The sequence below is a fragment of the Melanotaenia boesemani genome, chromosome 6 (assembly GCF_017639745.1).
Source record: "Melanotaenia boesemani isolate fMelBoe1 chromosome 6, fMelBoe1.pri, whole genome shotgun sequence".
Lineage (NCBI taxonomy): Eukaryota > Metazoa > Chordata > Actinopteri > Atheriniformes > Melanotaeniidae > Melanotaenia > Melanotaenia boesemani.
This window is the reverse complement of record NC_055687.1, coordinates 27,806,622-27,819,148: the sequence shown is the minus strand read 5'-3', so window position 1 is coordinate 27,819,148 and position 12,527 is coordinate 27,806,622. Positions and strand designations below refer to the sequence as shown.

Here is a 12,527-nt window from a genome sequence, read left to right as displayed (position 1 = left end):
ATTTGATTTGATAATAGCCCCATTAGACTTTATAGTCGTTGCTAGGGATGTAATGTATTGTTATGATTACCTGTTACAAGCTTTTGTTTTTATCACTTACATTGCTAAAGGCAGATAAGTGTACTTGAGAGGGGAATAACCCATAAAAGTGCTCGAAAGTGGATTCAATGATGTGCCCTTTCATAATTCCTTTTTTCGTCTCCTCAAAATATTTCTTTGATACTGAATCCACTTAACAGCCAACAAACTCATCTTTACAGTCAAAGAACCAAAGTTCATGTCCTGGATCATGAATGGTCCATCATTAATGATCCGTACAAACGCAGACACCAGTAAAATGGGACTTAATTTCTTCCCAAAGCATGTTAACATATTGAATGAATTAATGCTGATTATATCTATTCATAAAGAGGCACACTGTCACAGTAAACCTTCATTCTGACATTTTTCCTGACTTTTGTTTGTAGTTTATTTTTTTCTTTTTTGCCAATCTTTCTAAAGCCTATACTCCAATTTGTGCTTAAAATTACCCTGTATGCAGCAGAGTGAGTATGTCCACAAGGTATGCTGCTTTAATTAAAAGTCCAACAGTCAGCAGGTTATAAACACTTGTTGTGTTCCTTCTATACGTCTTTTATTTTTACATTTATAAGCATATCTAAACGTTGAACAGTGTGGGTTATTTCACTTCAGCAATAATTTTCTCTCTATTGTTTTTCTTTCCTACAAGGACTGACACGAAGGACTAATCTAAATGGCATTGCTGTCTTATCTTTGTCTACAATAACCATAAAACATTTTGTAGACATCCAGTGAGGAATTCTCACAGTTCTGATGACCATACTTTGCCATTTCATGCTTGTTTTTACAGTATTTTACTAATTAAGTTGAATTATAAGCTGCATGGCAAATTAATGATTCAACAATGAGACAAGGGTTTGATGTTTGTTTTTGGCTCATATTGATAAATTTAAATATTCTCCAATGTGTCATTATGCACAACAGAATTTCCTATGGATGATAATACCTTCACATACACCACGCTGACTTGCTTTATGGGATTCATGGACAACCAGGGCCCACAATGCTGTGCACAAAAGAAACAAACAAGCTTGGCTCAGCTGAAAATAATTACAATAAATTGGTTGTGAGGATTGGAATTGGTGCTCCAAGAAATGTCTTGGAAAACAAAAAAAGCTAGATTTTTCTCTCTTGGTAAATAAAATCGCATTCTAAAGAATGTTTTGGGGAAAACAGTCTTCAAAATATATATTGGTTGTAGGACTGCAAAGAGGCTGTTTGACTGTAGGCCCATCTCTACTCTAATGTTGTGTTTTTGTAGTAAATGCTATAGTTTATTGTAATCTGATTTAGAAATTACCTCAACACTGTATCATAAACAGCATAGATTCCACAGCATTATGATGTCCTCAGAAACTGGGTTTCAGAAATAATCTGTGACAGGAAATGGAGAATGTACAATCCATTTCTGATTTTTTGAACTGGACCATTCTGTCTGACACGCAGTCTTTACCCAGGCCATCATTAAGTTCATCCCTCACCATAGGTCTAAACCCATCCTCCTTGCAGACAAGAGGACTTACTTTTAGATTTAATGCATTTTTATTTGTCATTTCCTTTGCAGCTGGTCTTCTCTGCCTTCCCCCCTCGGTTTTACAGACACACAAAAAGAAATCTCCTCTTACTTGGTCTCTCTGTAAAAACCCAGTTAGTTGTCAGAGTTGACCTGCCTGTTTGTCTACCTCTGAGGACCCTGCATGACTCAACCACACCAACACACATTTCCCCCCCAGTGTTGCTCTCACACAAGCATGTTGTTTAATTAGCTCTTCAATAACATAAAAGTTTGTGTGTGTTTCTATGAGCTAAACTTGGCGTGATCTCACTGATGAAGTGTCGAGATTAGAATTGAGAATGGAATGTGACGCTTTCAGCACATGCAGTCACACTCATACTCTCACTCAGTGAGCCACTTGTAGTGAGGTGGCAAGTTAGTATTTCTTCATAGATCAGTCTGCAAAATTGGCTGCAAGAGATGATCACACAGGATTGGAATGGTCCCTATTTTTGGTTCAAAAGAAATCTCTAAAAACAAAATCATCTTATTGATCTACAACTTTATTATTTTTTTCCTTGATGTGAAATAAAAATGAATAATGCTTTACTGTTCATTGTTTATTTTTCTGAATATGGATTATATTTTTTTGTTTGTTTTTGTTTTTAATTCTTCAATATGCTAACTCAAATTATTCATGTTGCAGAAACCATTTTCTGTAAAAGTTTTTTTTTCTTCTTTTTTAAATTTGTTTAATTATTTGTTATGTTTGTGAAACTCTGTCATTGTATCTCACAGCTATAACATACAATTAAGGTACTCTTGGTAGGGAACATATCCATGCCTGAGGCTATTCCATTGCAAGCATAAATCTGGTTACCCTAGGCCTTAATTGATGCACTGGGACTTGTAATGCAGGTAATTGAAGAGATCATTAGAAATTTGTCAGCTGATACCAATTGGAGCTGATGGAAAAAGGGAAAACCTCCAAGAAGTGCTAACAAATCAAGGATATAAAAGATACAAGGCCAAAAATCTTTGTTTGTTCAACATGTTCAAAAACACTCCCATAGCATGATGCTGCCACCACCATGCTTCACTGTAGGGATGGTGTTGGCCTGGTGATTACCAGTACTTGGTCTCCTCGAAACATGACATCTGGCATTCATGCGAAAGAGTTCTATCTTTCTCTCAATAGACCAGTGAATTTTGTTTCTCATGAGTCCTTCAGGTACATTTTGGCGAACTCCAGGCTGCCATGTGCCTTTTATTAAGGAGTGACTTCAGTCTGACTACAGATTCCTACATTTTTCTGCATTCATTTGTGCTAGGCTTGTGTTTTTGTTGATACACTCTTAGGAGGTGTTTGTCAGTAATAACTAACAGTGGTGGTAACCTTTCCTCACTGCTCTGAATATGTGCCTATTGTTTATCTTTCAGTGAACACAGTCTTAGGAATAAAGATGTTCTCAAAATGATCGTCAGTCACCTGGACAACATTCTTACCTTTAAAAAAATTATTACTTCATATAAATTTTAGTTATTAAAATGAATATTTCTGGGCAACCGGCAGTAGAAGAAATCTATGCTTGTATTGGACAGAAGCTGCTTGATTTCAATACAAGTTTCAGTGATGCTTTGTGCTGAGGTGAAGATAAATATTTTCTTCTACAAAACAATGCATGGATGTCTCTGCTTTAGACTTGTGATGCACCTGGAGAGAGACCTGCGCAAAGCCACTCCTCTCAGGGAGAACTCCAGCCAATCAGAACACCTGTTCCAGTGTCTGGATTTACTGGTTGTACACCTGAGTAACACTGCATCTGCAATAATGGGTAAACACTGATAAACACACACAAGCATGGATTTTCCTGCCCCACTCACATATTATCATTTTTATAAAAATTTTAAAATCTGTTTCTATTTGTCTTCTCATCTTGTCTCTCGTTCTCTATAGAGGCTGTCTTAAGTGCACTGAGATGTGTGATTGGAAGGAGGCATCCATCTACAGTTCAGGGTAGACAGCTAAAACAGACTTTGCCAACTTTGTCTGTAGTGCTGGAGCTTCTCTCATCTCAGGTAACTTGAGCCAAGTTATTATTTCTAGTTAATTTGTTAATGGTCCAGCATTATTGTCTACAAGAGTTATCTTCTCTGATTTTCTAATAAATTAACAATATTCATCCATAATGTTAAACATGTGAGGAAATATTGTATCCAGTCTTTTGTGTTTGAGAGCTATTTCTTGTTTTATGCTCTAATATAAACATTAATACCTTGCATTTGATAGGCTGGTGGAATTTTTGTCATCTCACAAAAATTTCACAATTACAGAAGGAGAAGACAAGAAAAACAAAGAACCAGAAAACTCACTCATCTGCTGGTTAATGCAGGGCAACTTCTATTTCCAACCCATCATTGTAGCCACAATGTCCTGTGTTGTTCCATTCCTGCATTTGGTTTGCTTGAATCAAACCGAAACCTACGTTTGTAGGCAGACCAAAGTTTGCTTTTTGATGTACATCAGTTTGGTTGTGCATTTACGTCTTCCCAAACGAACCAGACTTTCTGAGCAACTACAGTTTGATTAAAAAGTGGCTGATGCAAATGCACTGTAAACGTTTGGATTTAGGGGAGGCTTGGAGCTCCAAATCTTTATTAAATCAGCAGTAGATCCAGACATGCAGTTATGAGCTTGAGCAGAATATTTTTTTCACACAAGCAAGGATTTTCTTTTTCCCTTTTCTTTTTTTTTTTTTACATGAAGTCAGTTTTCAGGAAAGTACGGTATTTGAATGCAGAGAATCCTGCTTTAAAATCAATAGACTACAGACTTGATTGAAGACAGTTATATATCCTTATATGATAACAGCATCCCCTTGTGTTTTGCAAATTCCTTATTTAAATTTGCAGTGCTCAGTATCAGTGTCATTAAGGACAAGTTTTAGTCCAAATATTTCAAGGATATTTGTTTTATTTAAATTATACAAACATATCTACTGTCTTTAAGTATTCAGTAAATTAAACAATTCAAAATCAAATAAATATATCCCTCCATTAAAACTGCTATTCTACCGCAGAGATTTAGCTATTTTTACTTTATTTGGATGTTTTTATGTGCAACAACTGCTCTTTCTGTTTTACCGACTCTTAGTTGTCCCATCACACATTCTCGCTTTGTAAGTCTACTTGACTCTCCCCTGTCCCCTCAGATCTTCAGATCTCGAGTCGTAACCAAAGAGCTTCTGGATCAAATTGGATTGATGCTGGTAAGTGTTTTGTAATCCAGTTTTTCACTCAAAATTGTTTAGACTTTTCATCTGTCCCCTCACCAAGAGGACTTCCATTAACTTCCATATTTTGTCTGAACTGACTACGGAAAGTCTGAAGGGACAAAATACACTGCTCTACTGCAAGAAATTCTGATAACAATGTCACATTATAGTAATGTTTCTTGATTTTCCGGCAATAGAAAAAAAAGTTTGATAATGAAGTTGAAAATAACTTGTCAACAGTTGTCAATATCAGACATTTAGATTGATTTCTGAAATAATTATAAAACAGAGTGCATTATTATTTGACTGCTTGTATTCATTAATTAAGAAAGTAACATCGTGCTGTAATAAAGAAAACTAATGCAACACATTGTGATGCTGAATTGTTGAATTGAATAGAAAATCGTAATCGAATAAAATTGTGAGACCAGTGACACAAGGTTATTTATGATTAATTAATGGAAAGTTTTTTTTTCCATTATTCTGTTTATAAAGCACATGTAGCCAGTGTCAAGGTAAATGAATATTATACTGAATGGTTCCCTACACCCTCAGGAGTGAGGCAAGATGATTCTTCATCCCAAACTCTGTTTGCTATTTTTATTAATGATTACTGAAGGAAATAAAGCAGCTTGACGTGGGGTAACATTGGTAAGTAAAATTGAGTACTGTGCTTTATGCAGATGATATCATTCAGATGGCAAAAAATGAAAGAGAATTGAAAAAAAATGTGAACATGCAGATGACTGGTGCAAGAGATGGTGGCTTTCTATTAATCCAAAAACGACAGAGATTATGGAGTTTAGAAAACCCGGTATGTAGAGAAGTAAATTTCAAATCTGTTTTGACAATAACAAACTTGAATTCAAAAATCAGTATAAATACCTTGGTCTTCGCCTTGATGAACACTTTTTCCACAGGACTTCAGTGTTGGCAGATTATGCTAGTAAAGCTCTGGGTGGTTTCATTGGGAAAACTAAGACTCTAGGAAATATGGGCTATACTACAGATACTCAGTTATACCAGGTGTCTTTGTCCTATTCTCAACTACTCCTCTAGACACACTTAATAATAGTAGGATAGTGCATAATAGAGCAATAAGATATTTCTTAGGTGTTCATAAATTTGTTCCTATAGCTACTGTTTTAGTGACGGGTACCATGTAAAGTCAGGTGGAAGGTAAATATGGTAATCTAATCTATGGAATAAAATGTGTGACCTACTGTAGGGTCGAGGCCACTTATATTATCATATGGAAAGAGCCTTCCTCTTCTTGTTCCCTCACCCCTCCTATCTACAAGTTTTACGACCCCGAAAAACTCCCTTTTACCCAACAGATGGCCAAATTGTTTATTTAAGCTGAATTCTCAGCTTACACCCACTCTTTCACTGAGAGGATACCTGATTCGTATTCAGACCTAAAAACCCAGACTTCATTACCTTCAAACCTTCAAAGAAGAGACCTTGAGAAACACTCCACTTTGATTAAACCCAGAACTAAGTGTCAACTATGCATGCACGCAGATGGCTAACAACCTGGTGATTCACGACACTTAGCCATCTTCCCCCCTTTTGCAAATGTTCATCCTTGGGACGATTCGCATATGTAAATCACGTTTTCGTCCCATGTAGGACTCAAGACACCGTTCCTGACACAGCTGGACTCTGTTAAGAAGTGTCACGAAATAACCATTTCCCTTGCAGGACTGTTTTAAACTAAATCCTTAAACTGCACTAAATGTTTGATTTATGTGGTAATGACTGGTTTGAAATGATTCCACATATTAAGAAACCACAAATTTGAATGGATTTCCTGTGATTATTGTTACAAAGTTACAATTAAATGGATTTTTATCATGGAGCAACAACTTCTCCTAGTGACCGTTTTCAAGGCGTAACTGTGGTCAGTATGAGTAAACCATTCTGATAACTAACAGAAACTTTCATCTGTAAATATCCATGACTAAACTGATAATGTGTAAATATGAACTTTCCTTCCAGGTCCCGGATTTTCAAAGTATATTTTGTTTTATCAGTGAAATGAAATTAATGGGTGTTTATGTTTCATGAATAATTAACGTCCTATGACAATCTTAGGTTGTGTTTCACTGACAAACAAGTTATTCATCTGTTTTTATAAAATGAGTTTTATAATGCATTTTCTGGTTGATTGGTATATGGGAAAATATGTTTAAACTTGCATAGACAGCTTGATTAAAACCTATAGTCTTTGTATGTAAATGAATCTCAACCGTGCCAATATTCTACGCTGTGATTGGACTAACCGCGTAAAGCCCCGCCTTAGCCAGTAAATATTATCAGAAAATTAGAGATTTCAAGTTAGTGAGGAGTCGAGAAAAAAAGAGAAGAGAAGAAAGAACGAAATTTAAACAAAATAAAATAATCTCTTAATGAATAGTAATATTAATTTCTAACCTTAAGATCTTACTTTTATATTGTAGCGTTACGCTACATTATGTTGGATGTCTCAGTAAGAGGAGAATGGACATCTGAGATGTCTTTTCTTCTTCAGGAGCACAGACTTGACCATCTCTACAGCCACAGAGTGAAAGTGGATGTGGATATGTTTAAGGAACTTGCCCAGACGAAGTATATAGACGAAGTATAAAGAAAGTAATCATAAACCAAAACTATGTACATATTGTCTGTTTAAAAACCTGTATGAGAGAAAGAGAGGTTTTGTATGATCTATCTAAGAGCCCGAGGTCTCTGTGGGCACAGTTTCGCTCTGGGATGTTGTCGTTACATATTAAAACAGGATGCTACACTGGAGTTGAAGAAGATCAAAGATTATGTCATTACTGTGAGCTCGGTGAAGTTGAGAAAGAAATCCACTTTTTGTTGTACTGTTCCTTTTATGTTGACTTCAGAAAAACACGCTGACAAAATATCAACATGTAAGTCTGTATTTGGATAGTGATATAACTAAAAGGTTATTTGATAACCATGTATTTGCAATACCCACTTATATGTTTATATATAGCCTGGAATAAAGGAACACAGGCTACTTGCTCACAGGAGAGGCTCTAAAGATGGATCATACTTTTAAATATTTACTTGAGATATTTTTTTTCATATTGATTTATTTTTATTATACCCAAATTGTATATATGTTGTTTATTGTTTATTTCTATTTTATATATTTTGTTGGTATGTCAGCTTGATGGCTCAGAAAAAAAAATGTCTTTTTTGCAAATGTGTCTGAATAATTTCATAAGGGATGGGCTGTGTTGGACAGGCTGACACGAAAATAAAAATATTCATTCATTCATTCATTCATTCTTAGACCTGTCCTACCTACTTTTTAAGATTGCACAACTTTGGTTTGGGTCTCGTAGTTTGTCACATTTGTCACAATTCTAAATTTTTTTTTGATTCAATTGTTGTGTAAGAAATAATCACGATTTTATGATTTTTATTCTGTTTATGCTGTTGCTGTTATTTGTTTTTTTAGGGCTATATTACTTCCGTAGAATCCAATGAGACTAATTTGGCCAGTGCTGTGGGTAAGTTGTTTTTTTTCTTTTTTGTTTTGTTTTCATGTTAATGGGTTAATGTTTTAAGTAATCAGATGTGCACAGCTTTTTCATTCTTGTCATGCTGTGTCTAGTTTAATAAAATCTTGTGTCAGCTCACATTGAGATATTAAGTAATGACACCTCCATAGTTGAAAAATAGACCTATAATGCAATATATTTAATAAGGTTTACATGTAAAAGCTACACTTTTGTTCACCTGTCACCTATGAATCATGAGTAAAAATATGAATATGTTAGGGAATTGGAAAGAGACAGGAATAACCCTGAAGATGTGCATATGGCCAGAGTCCAAAATTTTACAGAGTGGCATCTACCATTCACCCATTCATCAGTCTCAGCTCAGTAGGGCTGATAAAACTTTATTCCCCAATAGGTGCAGCAATATGTGAAGAGCTGATTAGAACAACTCTGTCCTGTGTGGAAGTCCTAAGTCAGCATCATATGCTCATCACACCTTATCATTGCACTGTAAGTATAAACATGTACAAGTATGCAGCTGACTTCCTGTCTGATTGAGTGCCACCTATCTGACACACCTTTTGACTGAATGAGTGTTTTTTGTTTTAGTGTCTGATTGACTCGTCTGCAGAGTTCAGTACATTTTAGAGGGCATGCACTTTATTTTCAAAAAATGTTAGTGCATTATGTTCTGTGAGACTTTGAAAACAACCTGTCACTGTCCTGATTTTCTAGTATTGTTTTGCAGCTGTCAGATTTTCAACATAGAATTTTTTGCTTTGACTTTTTATATTACAAAAATAATTTTACAAGCTGCTTTGCTGCAGCAGAAAACAGTCTACAAGGATTGAAATTGTCATTTTTATAACATTTGCACAGAGCTACTGAAATCAACATATCACTATTTTCTAAATTGTAGAAAAACATTGAACATATCTAAACTATTAAATAACACATATGGCATCAAGTGAATAATAAAAAAAGTGTCACACTACTTGTACAGAGATGTCGGCTTCATGCACTATTGATATTTTCTAAACTAAATTAAATAGGTAATCACCAGGGAGTGCTTTTCAAACAGTCTTGAAGGTACTTCCATTTGTTGTTGAACATTTGTTGGCACATTTTTTTTTCTTTGCTGTTGAACTCAACCCAAACTGAAGTTGGTTTAGGTCAGGTGAACGTGGAGTACAGTCACCTCTTCATCTTGTTCCCCAATCAATGCTGCAGGATGAATTATGGTGCATCTGTCACTCAGCCACATTGCTTTATACTTTACAACACAAAGCAATCAGGCTGTGACTGTCTCAGTCTGCCATCCAAGTCCACAGACCATGTTTATCTTTTGGCTCGAGTACTTCAGTTCTCTTGTAACAGGTCAGTCAGTGTGCACAGTGATCCCTCGACAGATGTGGCAGCTCAACTAGTGCTTGATCGGCCAAAAAGACCACATGCCACTCATTACATTACTCATTACATTCCACCAGCTCCATATGGCAGAAACAAAGTGAAGTCACTAATGTTGCCTACAAAGTGACTTTTGTGTCTGGATTCAGCTGTCTAAACTCAGCCATTTAGGTTAATGCTCCTTCATGCCTGATCCATGCAGCAACTGATACTGTTACGTTTAAGGTTTTCTTTGTCCAGATTAGTTTTATTTGTGCTTCTGAGATGATGGAGAGAGTTATTAAATGCTATCAGAGACGAAATATTCCTCTCTACCTACAAAAACTTCTTGCAAACTTGCAATCTGAAATCCTACCGCCTAACTCAGTTTTTGATTCAATAGTTTATGTTCAGTTTATGTTCATCTTTCACTCGGCCTTCTGATTACAGCAGATTTGTTCTTAATGTTTCTGCCAATGTTTTTCACTAAGTAAATGCTTGAATGTTGTGTCTCACTTCCAAGTCACTTTGGATTAGTATTTGCTATATAACTGAATTTAATCATGTAATTTAATCCATCTTTTTTGTCAATTTCATATAATGGCCCCTGGTTTTGTATTCAATGTGTCTTCCACTCCACTGAACCAGAGATCAGAGGACAGAGGGTCAACTTGTGAGCTATTAAGCAAGACACTAATCAAGTATTGAACCACCAGAACTTGATCAAACATGTGGGTGTTTTTGTTTAAGTGTGTATGCATCGATGTGCACGTGATGGAATTGTAAGATTGCGTTTAATGACTATTGACATATGGAAGTGGAGAGCAGCAGGAAGCAGACAGGATCAAGGCAGAAAAAAATAGGACACATGAGAACTAAAAGAAAGGGGCAAACAGGAGACATGCAGCTACTGGTAGTCAATAACACTGGGAGACACTTTAATTACCTCCAGCCAGCTCAGATTAGCTTTTTGTTTTGTTTTTTTATTGGCTAGACAAGGACACACACTCATGTTTGACTTAGTTTGCATCTCTGTCTCCAAGTTACCATATTAGTCATGAATAAAGTTTGCAACAAGTTTAACTTTAAAGTTGTTTTTTTGTTTGTTTTTTTCCTAGATTTAAAAGGTCACATATATATTAGAATATATGTGGCATTGTTTCGATAAGCTTCAGCAATGTCACAAGATTTTTTCACAAGATGTCGCAAGATATTTATGTTTTTCTCCAAGATCTTCAATGGATGATGAGAGAGTCCAACCATTGCCCAAAGCCCTTTCCAGCACATCCCAAAGATTCTCAATGGGGTTCAGGTCTGGACTTTGTTGTGGCCAATCCATGTGTGAAAATGATGTCTCATGTTCCCTGAACCAATCTCTCACAATTTGAGCCTGATGAATCTTGGTATTGTCATCTCAGAATGTGCCCGTGCCATCAGGGAGGAAAAAAAATCCATTGATGGAATAACCTGTTCATTCAGTATATTCAGGTACTTAGATGACCTAATTATTAGCTGACCTAGACTAGAACAACTGCAGCAACCCCAGATCATAGCACTGCCCCCACAGGCATGTACAGTAGGCACTAGGCATGATGGCTGTGTCACTTCATCTGCCTCTGAAACAAGGTAACTCTGGGCTCGTCAGACCACATGATCTTGCATTGCTCCAGAGTATAATCTTTATGCTCCCTAGCAAATTGAAGCCTTTTTCTATGATTAGCCTCACTGATTTGTGGTTCCCTTATGGCTATTCAGCTGTTCAGTCCCAAACCCTTGAGTTCCCTTCACATTGTGCATGTGTAAATGATCTTACTTTCACTAATTAACAATGCCCTGAGTTCTACTGTTGTTGTTCTTAGATTAGATTTCACCAAATGTTTAAGTGATCGCTGATCACCATCATTCAGGAATTTTTTTCTGACCACATTTATTCCCCGAAAACGGTGGTTCCTCACTATCCTCCCAGTTTTTAACACAATTTTACTAGTTTCTGCATCTCCTTAAATATGTATCTGCTTGATGCATGCCAGTGATGTGACCCTTTTTGAACAGAATATCATCTTTTCCACAACCATGGGGTGTTTCTTTTCACGTGGTTTTTTAAGAATATATATATATATATATATATATATATATATATATATCAAATCGGGTTGTATTACACTGTGTGCAGAATTATTAGGCAAATTAGTATTTTGACCACATCATCCTCTTTATGCATGTTGTCCCACTCCAACCTGTACAGGCTTGAAAGCCTACTACCAAATAAGCATATCAGGTGATGTGCATCTCTGTAATGAGAAGGGGTGTGGTCTAATGACATCAATTGTTGTATATTAAAGTACATTCTAACTTTTAGGATTAGATATGAGTATGTTTTTATTCATACATAAAAAGCAGGTATTGAGTTCTTAGGAAACTGGAAAAGGCTGACAACATACCAAGTCCTAATGAAATGGAATTAAATCTCAGGATTACCATGACCTGGATGACTGAGAATCTAATTGTTTTTCATTAAAAGTGTTTAATGAAAAACGTTAAAACATTAGTTGCATATACAATACTGCATCTTACTAAAGATAAACAAATGTGCTGTAGGATGGATCATTTTTAGTTTTTCAACACTGGACAATCGACAGAGGTAGGAATGGAAAAGAGTCAAAACAAGCAGCACACACATGCACAAACATGTACACACACACAAACACTTATGCTCCATCCAGTCTTTTGATGGCTGAGCTATTAATACACAGACCATTAAGTGGTGGACAA

At 36.0% G+C, this 12,527-nt stretch overlaps 1 protein-coding gene across 2 annotated transcripts in view; it reads left to right on the top strand.

Moving 5' to 3' along the window:
• Positions 1 to 12,527, top strand: part of ulk4 (unc-51 like kinase 4) — a 98,044-nt gene that overhangs the window by 51,011 nt on the left and 34,506 nt on the right. For both annotated transcript variants that reach the window (XM_041988709.1, XM_041988710.1), the window contains exons 23-27: positions 3,278 to 3,411; positions 3,534 to 3,655; positions 4,789 to 4,845; positions 8,327 to 8,378; positions 8,785 to 8,879. In XM_041988709.1, coding sequence (XP_041844643.1) covers positions 3,278 to 3,411; positions 3,534 to 3,655; positions 4,789 to 4,845; positions 8,327 to 8,378; positions 8,785 to 8,879 — 460 coding nt within the window. The remainder of the gene's footprint in view (positions 1 to 3,277; positions 3,412 to 3,533; positions 3,656 to 4,788; positions 4,846 to 8,326; positions 8,379 to 8,784; positions 8,880 to 12,527) is intronic.